Source organism: Lepidochelys kempii, chromosome 10 (genome assembly GCF_965140265.1).
Source record: "Lepidochelys kempii isolate rLepKem1 chromosome 10, rLepKem1.hap2, whole genome shotgun sequence".
Classification (NCBI taxonomy): domain Eukaryota; kingdom Metazoa; phylum Chordata; order Testudines; family Cheloniidae; genus Lepidochelys; species Lepidochelys kempii.
In genome coordinates, this window is record NC_133265.1 from 60367527 (window position 1) to 60385537 (window position 18011).

The following is an 18011-nucleotide window of genomic DNA, read 5'->3' on the forward strand; positions in this document are numbered from 1 at the left end:
AGTACTTGTCAGTGTCCCGTGTTTCTCATTGTACTTTGCTGGGTGGTTTTTTTCACATGATTGCACTTTTTGTGACTACAGTATATGTAATGGAAATTGTCAAGCTGCAACTAGTGTTCCAAAGTAGTATATTTTATTACTTATTATTAGTTTTTGGTATTGGTTAATACTATAAGCATTTGCAAGCAAATAATAATTTGCATTATCACTGCAGCTCTAATTCTTTCAATGTTGTTTGGCATTTCACACTGTATACTAGAATTGGGACTCATTTATAAATGTTAATTTTATTTTAATATTTTAATGAGATGGTTAAGCTACTGTAAATGATCTCTTCTACTGCAAATTACAGTCTAGTTAGTGGAGTCTCTCTCACTCACCAGCTTTTATGATTTTCTTGGTTTATTATGAGAAAACATTTGCTAACTATTTAAAATATATGTTGGGGATTTATTATTTAGCCACAATCTTATTAAAAATTTTATTTAATGAAGCACTTTTAAAATAAATACGCATGTATATTTATTTGCTATTTACATTTTATAGGTAAATGTTCCTCCATTTTTATTTGAAGCCATTCTGTATGCTCCTATTGATGACACTAGTAGTACAGCAAAGATCAGAAATGAGACCATTTTCTTCACTTTATATAAAAAAGAAGTGGCCATGTGGGAATCCCTGGTTATGGAAAACGGTAAGTTGTCTACTGTGGAACATAGATGGACTATTTAAAAGACAGGCAAAAACATACCAAACCCTTTCCCTGCAAGAATTCATAGGTACATGAAGTAGCACATTGTAGTTTTTTTCTTTGTAACAAAGCTCATGCATTTCTTCTCTCTCCAACCTCAAGCTCTAGTTGAACAGAGTAGCAGAAACACATACACACAACAGCAAATATTAACCTAGAAAATCAAAGTTCAAAGAACCTTAACTCTGCCTCATTAGCAACCCTTTGAGAAGAACCAGAAACTTAGGCAATGTGAGGCTGTAGCTAACACACAAGTTACTTCCAAATGTAAGAACACATTTTATTGGATTGATTTATTCTTAATGCTAGAGAGTGATTCCTCACTGACATTTCAACTGAAACCTTTCAGTTTCATCACAAATACTAATGACTTTGGGATTATGAAGAGCCATTTGAACTCCTCAGCAGTATACAAACTTGCTTTTGGGATAAATAACAGCAAACTTTCTGCCCTGATCTCCAAACAAACTCTTGCTTCCAAATGTATAAGTATTGTTTGAAATTTCTGGTTTATTGTATTTAAAATTGCCATAAATAGTCCATAGCTACACAAACAAATCTAAGACCAGAAGTGACTATGTGTCAAGTGTATGGAGCTTTGGAAAGGCAAAGGATCACATTTGATGTTTGAGATGTGTATAAAGCTAATATCCTACAGATGACTGCGGACTTAAGGAAAATAAATCTGAGCTTTCAAAACTCATTTTTGTAAGGTTACCTCTTATATAGTAAGTGTGGAAGTATATGTTGTGTGAAACATGGAATGCTGGCAATGGCATGGGGCAAAGTAAAGGTTGTTTGGGTGACTTCAGCTGTGCATGTCCATATTTTCCAGCTCTTGGGGAAGATAATGTTTATGAATCGTTTTGGGGGAGAGGAATATATGGGTGTGTTCGAAGAAAACTACTGGGTTTTCTTTTTTTTTTTTTTTCTCTCCCTGAAATACCAGGAACCTTAGATTATACAGATAGATAGCTATCTCATTTCATCATTTTCTGTTACTGCTGATTGCTTCCTTTTTGCATTGCAGTTATGTTTGACAATGAAAATAAATTAGCTTAACTTTTGTTATAGTTGCTTTCTGTGTCTTGTACTGTGCAATGTTTGGATAGCAAGCTCTGTAGAGGAATATTTAAATCCAAACCAAATTATTCTTTGTGAGAATTAAAAAGAAAAACGAAACATTTCTACAGATTATAGGTCTTGTCGAACCTTATTATAAAACATAGTAGTTGTGTTTAAGTGTAGTTTATATTGTCCCTTTTAAAGATGTGATTAACAGAGGGTTGTATTGTGCACCTGGGTGGGCTACATTTTTGCCACTCTGTCTCAGATACAATAATGAGAGAAATTCTCTTGTCCTGTACACAATGAATAACACATGAACCTCAGTCTTAAATTTCTCAAATGATTTTCTTTCAGGTGACAAAGAGAAAATGCAGAGAATAAGGGAGAATGCTATAATAAAAGCCCAAGAGAAGGCAGATGAAGAGGAAAAATCAAAAGCTGTTACAAAACGAGAACATAACAAATATGCTCTGGAGGCCACAATGAAGGTAAATTTATATGCGACTTTACAATAATTAAATACAAGAAATATAATCTTACATAATTTCCAACTAACCTGACAGGTTTGGGGTTAAATATGCTGTTTAAAAATATCTTTTCTAAAGTAGTCATCTTTATTAAAGTGGCAGGAGAATTTGCATAACTCTTAATTCCTCATTTACTTTTAGTTTGGGTATATCCATATAGAAGAAAACAGTTGTGAAAAAATTTGGACTGTTAACACATTAATTATAAACTGACTTTTTTTTTTTTTTGGTGAGATCAGGCAGGTGTTGGTATCTAAAGGGAGATTAGGATTGCAATAATTTGGCACAAAAGGTAAGGTGAGCTCTATATATGGATTAAGCAATGTAGACTCTAAGAAATATTTTATTCACCTTCGTTCTGGAATATAAAATTTGTGGTATGCAGCTTTTGCGCTACGGCTGATCCTTAGTCACCTACCTCTGTTCTACGATGCTTTCACTCACAAAAAACGGTAACTTTTATATTCCTTTATTTGCACCAAATTGCTTTTCTGCATACCTCATGAAATGACCATTTATGTTAACTTTTTTTGTTGTTAAGATATTCATAAAATGCAAGAGGACTGTCAAAACTTCATAGCTTTTAAAAATATAACAAGCAGAATCTTAGAGCTTTCAAGATTGCATATGCAGGAATCACTTTCAGCGTCGGGCAAATGGAGTTATTTCTTGAGTAGACATGTGTTAGCTATTCTACATGAGCATCTAAGTTTCAGGAGAAGTGGGAAATTAAGAATAATGTATTCAAATGAAACTGTATATTTTACAGCTCTAAATTTCCCTGAGATACTGAGCTGAAATGTAGCTAGGATACTGGGGTAGAACCCTTACTCTCTTGAATAGTGCCATAGGATCTTTTGTAAGCAGAAGTGGTCAGAGACTCCATCAGAAGGGTGTAGCAGCTCCAGTAGCAAAGTATTCCTAAGTATCATGCTGGAGGAGTGGTCCATTACTGAATCGAAGGAAAGAATGTTACATGCTAAGCTTCTACATAGTCTTGGTGAGTCTCCCACCAAGTACTATAAAGCAGCCCAAAGTGCTAAGAAAAATGTAGTTTCCTCAGAATAAAACAACTCAATAAGCATCACACTTTCCTAAATTTTCCTAAGCCTGCCCCTCTAATAGTGATATTAAAATAGCTTGAGGCATATGTTTTTCAAGCTCTGTGAGTTATTTTACGTATTAATACGTATAAGCCAATCAGTTTCCTCCTTTTCCAACTATTTGTCTAGAATCCTTCAATTCTGTATATAATGTCACATATTAATAATAGTGCTGTGTAGAATTGGGAAGATACTTATGCACTCTCATTTCTGTTCTGCTCATTTTCACCAAACGTTACGTGTTCTGATAGTTCTGCAATTCAAACAGCTAGAAGAAACGGAGAGAAAGAGAATTGAAAATCTGAAAGAGGAGGAGCGAAAGAAGGTCACTGAGGAGCTGGAGAGATGGAAAGAAAAGCAGAGAAATGAGGAGAAACAAAGAAGGATACAAAGAGAAGAGGAAATACGCAGAGAAAGGAAACTAATAGAGGAGAAGAAAAAGCAAGAAATAAATAAAGCTAAAACTCTAAATGCAGGAACTTCCAAGACTAGAAGTATATCTACAAGAGGTGGTATTTGTGGAATAAAGTTTTACCTTTTTTATAACCTATATACTATGTTTGTGGTATTAAAAATTCAATTCTTAAACCTTTCTAGGCGTTTCTGGTATGTTCTACCTTCATATCTAGGTACTGTACTGAACTACTTATTTTTCTTTTTGACTCCAGTTGGTTTAGTCTCTTGTTTACTTGCTGTCAATGTATTGAGTCACACGTAAGGGGAGATTTTGGTTCTTAGCATTTTTTTTTACCCTTTCTTTCCTTCCGAGCCCCTCAACATAATACTTCATTGCAAATAATACCATTCCATTAAATGCTGCTTCTTAATGCTAATTAATTAGTGATTTCTGTGCACTCCTAAACCACAGAAGTATTGGATTAAAAAAACCTTCTCTCTCATGGAACATAGCTACCAAGTTCCTAATACAAGCGGAAATGCCCCAAAATGTTACATGATATTCAGTGTAAAATATACTGCAAAATGATTGGGTGACTTCTGCATATAGCCTTCAGTGTAAGCCCCCATTTTCCAAACCTCAAATCTGTCCCTGTATCTGAAATTCATATGAAAACCAAAACTGATTTATATGAAACTCAAATTTTACAGAGGTTTTGTACATCCTACAGGAATTGTACATACTGTGAGTTTACTGTGTATGGCGATATAACCAACTTGCATAAAAAAGTGTGATTTTAATGTGTTTAGAGCTATTCCTTCAGGACACAAAACAGAAAAACTTGAGGTGCACTTCTACTTTATAAAACTGTAAATTAGGTCTACTTGAAAATATGATGGGGAAAGGAGAAAATGGAAAAATAAATTTGCTTTCTTCTATTGTTCTACTCCTATCTTTGCAGCTTGTAGTTCTGAAAATATATTTTCAGGGAAGTTAAAAGAAGAATCTTTCCCTGCTCCTCGATCTGCTGGTACTATTAAAATTAGTTTCACATCTCGAGTGTTTCCTACAGCTCTCAGAGAATCCCGAGTAGCAGAAGAGGAAGAGGTAAGGATATTTTTCCATTTTGTGAGGGTGCTCTCACTGCACTCAGAGGTGCTTGTAGTGCTATTCATTCATGTGGCCAACTACAGTCCTATAGGAATGGGTCTTCGATTGCTTTACTAAACCAAGCAGGGAAGCTCACATTTTGGTAGTAATACTGTTGGAAATAGAAGTTACAATGTGGAAGTCTTATTCTTGACATGAGACTGATACATCTTTACCAATCTTCCTGTCATTTCATGAAGTCATATGTACTTCTCATTTATTTTTCTTTGTTGAAATTAGTTTAAACTAGAGATATTGTGAGCCATTGAAATGGTCACTTCTAATTTAACCGAGATACAAATATATTCTCTTCTATACTTATGTGGAGTAGTGGTCATCCACCTTTAACTTAAGAAAGCTATATCCCTTATTAAGCAATTCCTGTGGTTGTAGAGTGCTGAGCATTGCTTTGGTCCTTCCTGTCATCCTTTATATATTTCTTTGAGTCCTGTATTTTCTATCGATTTTCCTACTGAATATGTACAGGTTGCTAAGTTAGTTTGAAAAGTAAACTATTCTATATCACTGATCACACTTTTCATCACGGATAAACTGCAAATAGGAACCTTGGTTGTACTGTGTAATATGACTATTATGGCAGGGAAGACAGGACTATAAATTGAAGTAATTGAAATAATTTATATTAAATGTTGGTCTGGAAAAACAGTCACATTATTTCTTGAAATTGTATTTTTAAAAGAAACATAACGGTACCAAGTTATTGTAATCACCTTGAATATGTACTATAAGTAAGGCCCTACTTAATTTGTGATATTGCAGAAATTGTGGATCCCACAATATTTGGCTTCAACTGCAATTTCGACAGCAGGAGCCCGACCATACAGGAGGCTGACAGTGGGAGCCCCTGTTCTCAGTCCTGGATGGCAGCTGAAAAGACACCAGTTTCCCACTGATTCTTCAATCTTATTTATGTGTAATATTAAAAGAAATGTTTCCAACTAAATCACTATTCACCTAAGATGTGATTGTTCAGATTTACAGAAATAGCTTGTTTTTATTTTAAACAGTTTTAAAGAATTATACGTTTATACTTGAATTCCATACCAAATTTCACTTCACATACAAGGATGAAATGCAGTCTATAAATTCTATCCTCTTGTGGGGTTAAGATCAAACTAGATTATGACATTTTTTGGTCTAAATTCACAATCTGTTCTTTGGGACTCTGTTGGATGAGCATTGATACATTCTTCTTTGTAATCACAATAAACAAAAAACAGTTTAGTAGTCAGGCAGTACTGCACCCTTACTGCTCATTTAGAAACAAAATATATGGGAAAACTTAGAGCTTTTCTGATCTTGAATCAACAGCTAGGTGTTTCTACTAAAAATGGGGTAAAGAAATATTTCCTCAATAAGTAAGTGAAAGGATGAAAGCAAAATGAAAACCTAAATCTCAAAAAGTAAATCAAACAAACAAAATGCTAACACGTTGCACACACATCTTCCTACCACAGTGGCTGCATAAGCAAGCAGAGGCTCGTAGAGCAATGAATGCTAATTTTTCTGAGCTGAAGGATTTAAATGAGGAGGAGAAGAACCCAGACTGGTTGAAGGACAAAGGAAAGTGAGTTAAACTCATTCCAAGATATGACTACAAGCATGTATCAGAAACATAACTACCGAATACATTATTTTTCGGAAGTTAAATGCTGATTCCGTTTTTTAGTGTAGAAAATTTTTAGTTTGTATGTTATCTTTCCATGCAGAATTTTATTTTCCATCATTTTCACTGGACGATTTACAAATAATGTATACACCACATCTTTGAGTTCCAGGAAAAATGCCTTATAGTGAGCCTGTGGCTTAGGGGATAGTGCACTGGATTGGACTCGGAAGACTGCTCTGCCACAGGCTTGCGAGGTCACTGGCCTGCTTAGGCAAATCGTTTCCCTCCCTGTGTCCATGTGTAAAATGGGAATAATGATGCTGACCTCCTTTGTAAAACTCTGCAAACTATCGATAAAAAGTGCTATATAACAACTAGATGGTATATTAATATTATTGTTATAATATGAGAAGCTCAATCTGTTTAGTTTATTTAAGAGAAGGTTAAGAGGGGACTTGATCATAATCTATAAGTACCTACATGGGGAAGAGATTCCTAATAGCAGATGGCTCTCTAATCATGCAAAAAAGATCCAATGGTTGGAAGCAGATGCTGACAAATTCAGACTGGACGTAAATTGCAAATTTTTAACAGGGAGGGTAATTAATCATTGGAACAATGTACCTAGTGATGTGGTGGGTTCTCGATCACTTGAAGTCTTTTAAATCAAGACTGGATATCTGTGTAAAAGATACGATAAAGCCCAAATAGAAGTTATCAACTTGATGCAGGAATTACTGGGTGGGAGTCTATCGCCTCTGTTATTCAGGAGTTTAGATTAGGTGATCGTTATCTGAGAAAAGTCTGGCATTAACGTCTATTAATTGTCTGCACCATATCCATGGAAATATGATCTGCTTTTCCTGTTCTTCAGTGCTGTGTTACCTTACTTTGTCTTAAACTTTTGCCAACCTGGCTGCCAGCATGAAGTTTGAGTAGACTGCATCTACATTGTTTATTATGTCATCCAAAATGTCATAAATGATCAGTTTTTAATGTTTTTTTTTAACTTGTTTGAAATTGTTAATTTAGTCCAAATTGTTTACAGTAGATAGGCATTCTGTATTGTATTATGTTTTCCTTGTTTAAAATGTACTTTTTATTATGTTTTCAGCAAAATGTTTGCCACAGGAAACTATCTTGCAGCTGTAAATGCTTATAACCTGGCAATTCTGTTAAATAATAAGATTCCAGTACTGTATCTGAATCGTGCTGCTTGTCACCTTAAATTGAGAAACTTGCACAAGACCATTGAAGATTCATCTAAGGTATACATATATTACACACAAAGTAGATTTTTATAGTTAATCTCCGTATAACATGGATATGATATTAAACTAACGTATAGCTAATTTTTCTGTCAAGCAAGAATGTAAATACTTATGGACACTATATAACAGCTTAAGTTTGATACACAGACAATGATGTATCAACATTTTGGATTGTTCAGCCCTAATGATAAATAAAATGACTATTAAAGGGTTGGATAAAGGAGAAATGATTGGCTAATGATGGTTTCAAAATTTTGTGTTCATGCAGTATAATCTAACAAGTTGGGACTTGATAGTACAGTAACTATATTTTTAATAAAATAGTGCCCATCAAGAAAAGAACATAAACAGATATACTTACTCTTTTAAAAAAGCTTTTAGTGACAAAGGTTTATAGAATATACCCACATAAATTTCATAATCTGTCTTTCGTTCTGCACTTAGTATGAAGAATTAAAAAAAAACAAACCCAACAATAATCCAAAAGATTCTCTTAAAAGATTGCTGGAATGTCTCAATATTTGATCAACCACTGCTTGTGGAAAGACCGAAAATCTCTATGTTCTGTTATCTAATAGTGCTTCAGCACAATTTGTACTGTGTTTTTACTTAGTTTACTAAAAAAATAAAAAAACTCATTACCTGACACACATGGATATTTTGAAAAAAATGGGTCCCAAAATCTTTGCTTGAACTAAGCACTCCATGAGGCTCTAAACTTATTTCTCCTAGTAACTGTAGTAATGAGATTAATATTTTGTTTGGAGCACTATTTGTGATATTGGACTATGATAATGGAATATATTTGCTGTTTACAAATAATCATTAACACTTTATGCACCAACCTAAGATCCAGATTCCCTACTGTGGGACAGTTTACACTTTTAAAACTGCACTTGCGTTTTCGCACCTGCAAACAAATTGTGAATGCAAATCATAGTGGTTACACCACAAACCAGGTAATTTAAATGAGAATGCAGATTTTTGTGGGTGCATGTGTATCTGCAAATGGGAGGTTAGGCCACAGAAAATCTGTCTCTAAATATCTTGGATATTTTTATTTGTAAAGGCACTAGAATTACTGATACCACCTGTTTCAGACAATGCTGATGCTAGAGTGAAAGCTTATGTGAGGCGTGGGACAGCATTTTGTCAGCTGGAGTTGTATGCTGAAGGTAAGAATTCAGGCTCTGAGTCTGCAAACTCTTATGTATGTGTTTAAAATTACATGACTGTAATCCCATTAGGATCAATGGGCTACTCATATGCTTAAATCTTTTCAGTATTGGGGCCATAATGTTTAAAGAACTTCTGTTTTATTGCTGAGATACATATATGTATAGTATGAAAAAACATACAGTTACAGTTTATATATCACAAAAAGTGAAAAATCTTAAACTCCCAAATTTTTCCAAAGACGTAAAAATATAAACTGTAAATATTTTCTTATGAAGTCATCAGAAACAAGTCTTTTTAAAACATTATTTTTATTCTGAAATGTATAAATTTTTGACAGGTAAAATATTTTCCCCTGTATTTGTTAGAAAATCTGTAATAATGGTGCGTATCTATCGAGCTTTCTAATAATATACCATTCTTATCTCACAAGGCAAAGTTAAAAATGAGAGAGAAGGTATGAGGTAAATTTTTTAAATGCCACTATTTAAACTTGTATTTTTTTCCCTCTACTCTGGTCATGTCCTCTCCTTTTGAATCACTTTGTTGGCTTTTCTCCTGCTGTTTCATATCCAGTTTGAGACTATATAAACCTTTTCACCTCTTACATTTGTTTTATAATTTCTTATTCCCCCTTGCACTCATTATGGCTTTTCAGACTACTCTATTCACAGGTTATGGCTTTGTCCGCACTAGCAATTCTGTCGGTAAAACTTTTGTCAGTCAGGAGTTTGAAAAAACACCCCCCTGACCGACGTACGTTTCACCAACAAAAGTGCTGGTGTGGACATTGCAATGTTGCTAACGCCGCTTGTTGGCGGGTGGTTTAACTGTGCTGTCAGGAGAGCTCTCTCCTGCCGGCAAAGAGCGGCTATACTGGAAACCTTACGGCAGCACAGTTGTAGCGTTACAACTGTACCTCTGTAAGGTCCATAGTATAGACATAGCCTTAGTTTTCTTCTTGCATTCTCAGCTTCATGCCTTCCTACATCCTTTTTCTCCTCTTCAGAATCCACTTCTTCCAGAAATCTTTCTTATTTTCTTCTCATCAGTATTCACTGCATCATTGCTTATCTGAACAGTACATGTGTCTATTCTAATTTAAACCCCAATCCTGCAATCGAATCCATGTGGTTGGACTTAGTGCCTGTGTGCGTACCTAATAACTTCAGTGGAGTACCACAGAGACTCAAGTCTCTGTCTGTGCAGATCCATTTGCAGGTTTGAGGCCTTAGGCTGCAGGCTTTTTAGGGCAAAGATGTGACAAAGTGAGTTTGCAAGGCACCATGTAAATATATAAAAGGTTCTGTTTGTGTTTTAGAATAATGTTGTAAGTTTTAATAATAGTTTAAGATTTTAATATAACTGTGTGATATTTCCATTAGAAACCATTGTTAGTCTTATGAAATTATTAAATTAACTTTGGGCTGTATGAAAATATTTAAGACCATATTTTGTTCTGCTCCAAATCCCATTCAGTAAAATTATCTGAAACTCAAGCTGCCCTACCTTTACTTGCATATAACTTAGGGAAAGTTACTTCCAACTAGCTGTTAAAAAGTATAAATACTGTTGTATATAGGATTAATAATCTGCTTGCTGTATTAATATTAGGTCTCCAGGATTATGAAGCTGCTCTCAAGATCGATCCTACAAATAAAACTTTAGAACAAGATGCTGAGAAGATTGAACATATGATTCATGGAACTGCACAAGATTCTTAACAAAGGCTAGAATCAGCATGGTGGTGTATTTAACAGGTTGGAATCTGGAAAACCCTTATTTCAAATTCTGCCTGAGCCAGTGAAGTCACCAGACATTTTTGTTCTGCGCTCATCCCAATTATAAAATTGGGTAAAAGAGAAGATACTTCTCATAAGAACTACTATAACTTGGGTAAATATAGTGCAGAAAGAGAAGTAAATAATACACATTTTATTTTCTTACCTGTTTCCGAAATTGTCATTTGTTTTTTTTTATGAAATATTGGCTAGCCTGAATAACAGAACATACTTTACTATATTTAATTTCAAATCTGTTATTAAGTAAACAAATGTAGTCTCATGGATTTTTAAAACAACTTCAGTGGTTAGTCAACATTATTAACTATGTTCATAGTTCTGCTACCAAAGTTAAAGTGCTAATGTAGAAAGGAACAGCCATCAGAACTGTTGTGGAATCAGAAGTCATCCAATTAGAAATATTTCACATGGGACTAGAAATTAAATAATGCTCATATTGTATACGAATTTGCCCAAACAAACAACCCTAAAACACTTCCTTAAAAAACTGGAGCCAAAATATTCAAATATGATGCGGTGAACTTTAAAGGCCTGATTTTTCAGTTGCTCAGCACTAGAGGCTCCCATTGAAGACAAAGTTTTCAAAACTTGGTGCCTCTCAAAATCAGGCTATGTATTTAGGTGTCTAATTTTGAATTTAGGTGCTTAATATCAGGCATACGACTTGGGAAATCTTGGTCTGGAGAAGGGTTAATATAATCTTTGTAAAATGCAGTGAAATGTTATTTGAGTATTAAGCAATGTATATTAAATGTTTCTAACCCATTCAAAAAGATTTGACATATATTGATTGAACTGACCGAACGGTTATGATGCAATTGTAATTTTGTCAGTAGTAATGCATTTTAAATGAAAAACAGCAAGCCTGCTGTTGGCTAAATACATCTGTAAATCTCTTATTTCATAATGGCATTAATTTTGTTATAAAGTGTCCTATTAATGATCACTTAAACCTGCCAGAATCTTAAGGTACATCTACACAGCAATTAAGCACCTGCGGCTTGCCTGGGTCAGCTGACTTGGGGTTCCAGGGCTTGAGCTGTGGGGCTCTAAAATTGCTGTATAGATGTTTGGGCTTGGGTTGGAGCCTGGGCTCTGGGAGGAGATAAGTACATGTGGTTGTGGGATTGTTGTGGATAACAGGATAGGCGCTTACCTGGCCCTGTTTGAGACTAGGAAGCCCAACAAAATATGACTACCTTCCCAAACAAAACCAAGTTGGGCAGCCCTAGAGATGAGGAAAAGAGGAGAAGCTGAGAACCAATAACCAGTTGTGGATCCCTGATTCTCCTCCAGCCCCAAAGCAGGTTAGAACAGCCTGCAGGCTGCCTTAATTTGTGCCAACTGGTTACGGTCCCTAAAGACTACATCCCAGCTGGATATAGTGAGAACACATTGTTCTCAAGCCACTTTCTCCCTGCTCCTAACTTGCTCCTTTCTTGCCCAACGTGTTTCCATGCTGCAATGAGGAAAGTACTGAAGCAGGGGTTACACTTGTTCTATGTCTCATGGGGACTCTCTCATGCCTGGAGAATCCCTACAGGATATGTGAATGGTTTCTGCTCCCTTAATGCCATCTGCATTGCCTAAATGGAGTGGAACAGGTCAGAGAATCTGCCCTCAAAGTACTGATTGTGGTCCTTTGACTTTTTTGAACTAAAGCTTGGCCCTTAGGCTGAAAAAATTGGACCCTACTGGATTTGTTAATGTGGTCTGGGATACAGTTCTACTTATTTTAAACTTTTGACTGTTATTTCTGAGTATGCTTGGCATTGATGGTGAACAGCTATGATGCAATACTTGATCTCATTCTGAATTTCTTTCTTAGGTTACTAATTTGTTCCTGATTTGACAATTTGTAAGTAATTAGTAAAATAGATAACTGCTAGAGATGTTATTTCTTTGGTATTCATGGTTGCTAAGCAGGTATCAAAAAACATTTTCTAAAGTGTTTAATACTCCATCAGCTCACAGCTGTAGTTTGCATTTTTGCACTGAATGAATGTAGTGGTCAAGCACTCTGGACTTGGGTTGGAGCCTGGGCTCTGGGAGGAGATAAGTACATGTGGTTATGGGAATGTTGGGGATAGCAGGATAGGAGCTTGACTGGCCCTGTTTGAGACTAGGGAGCACCAACAAAATGTGACTACCTTCCCGAACAAAACCAAGTTGGGCAGCCCTAGAGATGAGGAAAAGAGAAGTTGCATTGCCCAAATGGAGTGGAACAGGGCAGAGAATCTGCCCCCAGAGTACTGATTGTGGCCCTTTGACTTTTTTGAACTAAAGCTTGGCCCTTAGGCTGAAAAAATTGGACCTTACTGGCTTTGTTAATGTGGTCTGGGATACAGTTATACTTATTTTAAACTTCTGTTATTTCTGAGTATGCTTGGCACTGATGGCGAACAGCTATGATGCAATACTTGATCTCATTCTGAATTTCTTAGGTTACTAATTTGTTCCTGATTTGACAATTAGGGAATTTCTGACACTCTGGGAATTTTATGCAAGAGGGCTCTACCATTCCTTAGAACCAGTTAGCAGACACTATATTATGCTCTCTTTAAGCATAGTGAAGCAGCTGTGCATAATGCCTCCCAGTGCTCCCTCTGTTTGTTATCCCTAATGCAGGGCTGTGATTAGCATTCACCCATTTTTGCTAAAATGTAATTTTTTGTTTCTCACTTATTCTGAATGCCTCTTCTTTGGGACCTAAAGACACAGTTACTGATGTTCACAAGATATTATCTGCCTGAAGTTTTCATTTATTCTTTGTGTGTTTTCCTCTGAGCTGTCTGTTCCATGCAGTGAATGTTTTATTCCAGAGCATGTGATTTATACTTAATCTTCTGTTCAGACTATATTTTACACATGAGGACAAAATGAACCATTCTTGCATAAAATTCCTAACCCAACTTTTAGCTGCCCTCAACCCAATCTCTATATTTGTGCCATCAAAACCCCTATTTATCAAGCAAACGTGTGTACCTAACAAAGATTTGTGTGACTGAATTCCCATTTACCTACTGTTAAAAATATGGTCAAATATAGATGTTCAGTTACTTTTGTTTTCATATTTATGCACCCTTCAGTCTAAATTAGTATTTTAAGGTGCGTATTGTAACAGTGCCTATAGATTAAAACATTTGTCTCACATGCAGACCTCAAAGGGCTGTACATGGGGAAAACTACATTGATAAGAATAGATGGCATCCCCCCTTCAGCAACTCAGAGGCAGTGTGCACAGCTTGATTTTGGACACTACATTACAGCCAGTAGGTTGGCTGCAAACTGTTGTATCACCTCCCTTATACTTGCGTTGTGTTCTAGTTGATCAGTGTGTTTATCAGATCCACTGGCTGTTATCCTGACCTATGCAAAATACTTCCCCCATGTTTTGTGCAGAAAGTTTACCACTGAACCTCTTCTCCATGCAGAACTGTATAGTCCCAACTCCACTTTATGCAAAAAAGGTTGGGAACAGCTTTAAGGTTTTGACTTTCCTCAACTGTGGAAGGAGTTGCAGAATTTGTCTCTGCGTAAGTTGCACAGTACAAATTCTAAGACTGAAGCAGAGCACAAACCTGTTAAAGGACAACCTACTCACATCAAAATTATATTGAGACAAATTCTGCACTCACTTACCCTATTGGCTTCCTTGGGGTTGCAGGTGGTGGAAATATTGGCAGGATTTGATCAATTAAAAAAAAAAAAAAAAAGTCTGGCCTTGTAACACGGGATCTGACACTTGTTTTGAACATTAATCTCAAAGATCTATCCTCTTAAGTGAATTTCTGTTGCACTTAGCTCTTTAATGTACAAGAAGTGTTGTGTTTAACACATTCATTTAAAGAGAGATACTTTATTCATGTATGGGTTGATGCATAGAAATGTATTAACAAATACTCACTTAAAATCCTGTTTACTACAATGATCAAAAAAGTGTTTTACTGTAATACGTATTGCCACTTTACTCCCAAAATGGACAACAAAAATAACAGTCCTGCATTTTGTTTTCCCAAAACTAAAATGAGTAGTATTTCAGTAAATACGTGAGAAAAGTAAGATAGTACAATTTTACAGAGTATGCTGCATATTTGGGTAGTCATATACCCTACTTCTGTCAATGGCAGTGTTTATATAATTATGTTGAGTCAAACCACAAATTAACAAATGTTTTGTAAATGTTTCATCTTGTGGATGGTAGGTACACGGTACCATTTGGGAGGTAGGTGGTATAGCACCATATTCACTTGAAGTTGTTTTAAACAGTAAAAGCTGAGGGTTTGTCAAGAAATTGTTGGTAGTGAGTGTCTTTGGGTCCAACATACAGGAAAACACAGGATTGCCAGGATTTGCACAGGAAGGCAGTTGAACAGATTTGATTTTCTCCGTGTGGGTACTTGATGGTAGCATCTCAGCAGAAGTCATTTTCTTTTCCTAAATAAGAGATAATTTTGATGAGTTTCTTCTCTTTATAAATAACAGGACAAAATTAATATTTCAGTTAGATTCATATTAAATCATTGTTTTTATTAAACAAACAGATATTAGGAATCTGATCACTACATAAGTATATTATTAGTTTAATTACTTGTGTATGGAAAGTAATGTGTTTCTTGCAGAAGAAAGCTGCAGGGGAAAAAAAGCCATGAAACTAAAAGGAATTTTTCCCAACTTTCACAGACTTTTGTTGTATGCTTCTGCCGTGCATTGTACAGGTCACTTACATATTATTCAGCTATTTACCTGGATCCAGTTACTTTAGTGGTGTGCTATTTTAAAGATGGTAAATAGGTAAGCTCCAGCAAAAAGTGGCACAATGAAAAGAGGGTTATGTAGCATGCGAAACCCATGCTTAGATTCAGACTCATTCTTTCACTCAAATTTATAATACCTTCTTAGTGGGTTAGATTTTTGGGAAGGAGGAATAATAATAACACAACATGTTACAGCTTCAGTATAATAATTCAGAAAGATTAATTTGCACAGGGGAAGGGGCTAAACAATGCTGCTTATATTTGTGGGAGAAGGGGCATTTTGCATAATTCTAAACGTTGTCCTAAAGTTTTACATTTATTTTTAAATGGCTTGATTCCAAGTAAGTGTAATTTTAGAGTAGTCTAGTAATTTACTGATACAATCCTCTGTGTAGGCACTGAAGTGAAGGAGCAGCTAATTCACATCTTTGTTTCTACTGTTTCTAGTTTTCTGTCAGTTTAGAAGGGCTGCATTTATAGTTTATATTGTGGAGGGCCTATTATATTGGAGGGGGGATAGAATTTTTTTTCAAATTAAATTTTAGAATGTGTGGAAAATTGCAGAGACCTGATAATCCTGGAATATTTTTTTTTAAAATACCATACCTTAGTCATATCCGTGGACATAAGTTTATTTGTGAAGGCTCCGTTCCACAGTAAAGAGTACTCCATAGAATTAAATAATCAGTAATTGTTCATTACTAACAATTATCAGATGTGACATGGTGACTATTGTCCTGGGTAGCCATTTGCTTGAATTATAGCATTCACTAAAGTTTAAATATATCTAGCATTAGTGTTCTTTACCGTTTCATAAAGAAAAAAAATTGTAGATATCACTATGGAACATTGGGAAGAAATCTTTTCCCTTGAGACTGAAGGTTGGGTTCAGGTTCCATACACCAGTGGTTTTCAAACTTTTTTTCTGGCAATCCAGTTGAAGAGAATTGTTGATGCCCATGACGCAACGGAGCTGGGGATGAGGGGTTTGGGGTGTGGGAGTGGGCTGAGGCAGAGGGTTGGGGTGCAGGTATGAGGGCTGTGGAGTGGGGCTGGGAATGAGGGGTTCAGGATGTGGGAGGGGGCTCTGGAATGGGGCAGGGGGTTGGGGTGCGGGAGGGGGTCAGGGCTCTGGGCTGGGGGTGCAGGATCTAAGGTGGGGCCAGGGATGAGAGGTTTGGGGGGGCTGGCGCAGGGGTTGGGGCATGGGCTTACCTCCGATGGCTCCTGGTCAGCAGTGCAGCCGGGGTGCAGAGGCAGGCTTCCCGCCTGTCCTGGAACCGTGGACTGCGCAGCGCCCCGGAAGTGGCCAGCAGCAGGTCCGGCTCCTAGGCAGAGGCACATAAGCGGTTCCATACGGCTCTCGCCCTCAGGCGCTGCCCGCTGCCCCAGCTCCATTGCCCGGTTCCTGGCCAATGGGAGCGCGGAGCCGGTGCTTGGGCAGCATGCAGAGCTCTGTGGCCCCTCTGCCTGGGAGCCGGACCTGCTGCTGGCCGCTTCCGGGGTGCAGTGCAGTGTCAGAACAGGTAGGGATTACTAGTTTTTACTGGCCGGCTGCCAGCAAGGTGACCCAGTGCCTTGCATTCCAGGTCACAACCCAAAGTTTGAAAACTACTGCTATAGACCCTTTGTCTAATCCTATTCTGATTCTATAATTCGGAACTAGACAACTGCTAGACGTGGCAGTCCTTGGATGAGCTATTCTAACCAAGATCTGATGTGGCTGTCAAAGGTGAAAAGTTCCCTCATTTTTTCAAATATGGCATAAGATTGATGCCTTGCTGAGATTTCCAGCTTCACTAAAACAGTCTAATCTGTGTATGCATTACTGCTTGGCTCAAGACAGTGTGATGTGGAGGAGGAATGAGCACAAGGTCCAGCGTCAGGAGGCTTAATGCTGGTTCTGCTATTGCCTTGTGGCATGGCTTGAGCAAATCACTTCCTGTACTTTGTTGTGCTTCCTCATCTGTAAAATAGGGATATTAATGTTTACTCAACTATTTCACAGTGGTGTTGCAAAGATTAGGCCTTTTCTACACTCTTGAATATCCTTTATTGGAGACATTTTTTTTATTTCAGAAGGTGGAGAAAGCTACTAGGGGAGAGGCTGTTCTAGATTTGATTTTGACAAATAGGGAAGAACTGGATGAGAATTTGAAAGTGAAAGGCAGTTTGTATGAAAGTGATCATGAAGTGGTAGAGTTCATGATTCTAAGGAATGGTAAGAGGGAGAACAGCAAAATAAAGACAATGGATTTCAAGAAGAGAGACTTTAGCAAACTCAGGGAGTTGGTAGGTAAGATCCCATGGGAAGCAAGACTAAGAGGAAAAACAATTGAAGACAGCTGGCAGTTTTTCAAAGAGACATTATTAAGGGCAC

At 36.7% G+C, this 18011-nt stretch overlaps 3 protein-coding genes across 4 annotated transcripts in view; 2 read left to right on the plus strand and 1 right to left on the minus strand.

Moving 5' to 3' along the window:
- The window catches only part of PYGO1 (pygopus family PHD finger 1), a 26889-nt gene extending 26267 nt beyond the window's left edge, over nucleotides 1-622 (plus strand). The window contains exon 5 of one of the 2 annotated variants that reach the window (XR_012153992.1): nucleotides 547-616. The gene's annotated coding sequence lies outside the window, so the exon portion shown is untranslated. Of the gene's footprint in view, nucleotides 1-546 lie in introns of both variants that reach the window. The other variant, XR_012153991.1, reaches the window with a different exon arrangement.
- The window catches only part of DNAAF4 (dynein axonemal assembly factor 4), a 13834-nt gene extending 2187 nt beyond the window's left edge, over nucleotides 1-11647 (plus strand). The window contains exons 2-9 of the mRNA XM_073303795.1: nucleotides 547-694; nucleotides 2174-2307; nucleotides 3718-3958; nucleotides 4808-4953; nucleotides 6474-6583; nucleotides 7740-7893; nucleotides 8966-9071; nucleotides 10687-11647. Of these exons, the coding sequence (XP_073159896.1) occupies nucleotides 547-694; nucleotides 2174-2307; nucleotides 3718-3958; nucleotides 4808-4953; nucleotides 6474-6583; nucleotides 7740-7893; nucleotides 8966-9071; nucleotides 10687-10796 (1149 nt within the window). The 3' untranslated portion in view covers nucleotides 10797-11647. The remainder of the gene's footprint in view (nucleotides 1-546; nucleotides 695-2173; nucleotides 2308-3717; nucleotides 3959-4807; nucleotides 4954-6473; nucleotides 6584-7739; nucleotides 7894-8965; nucleotides 9072-10686) is intronic.
- Nucleotides 11648-14713: 3066 nt separating this feature from the next.
- PIERCE2 (piercer of microtubule wall 2) lies at nucleotides 14714-17062 on the minus strand. The gene is made up of 2 exons (XM_073303809.1): nucleotides 16847-17062; nucleotides 14714-15311 (listed from the first exon to the last, which is right to left on the minus strand). Exons 1-2 carry the CDS (start codon nucleotides 17027-17029, stop codon nucleotides 14949-14951), a joined length of 546 nt encoding a protein of 181 aa, XP_073159910.1. The 5' UTR covers nucleotides 17030-17062; the 3' UTR covers nucleotides 14714-14948.
- Nucleotides 17063-18011: the final 949 nt, after the last annotated feature.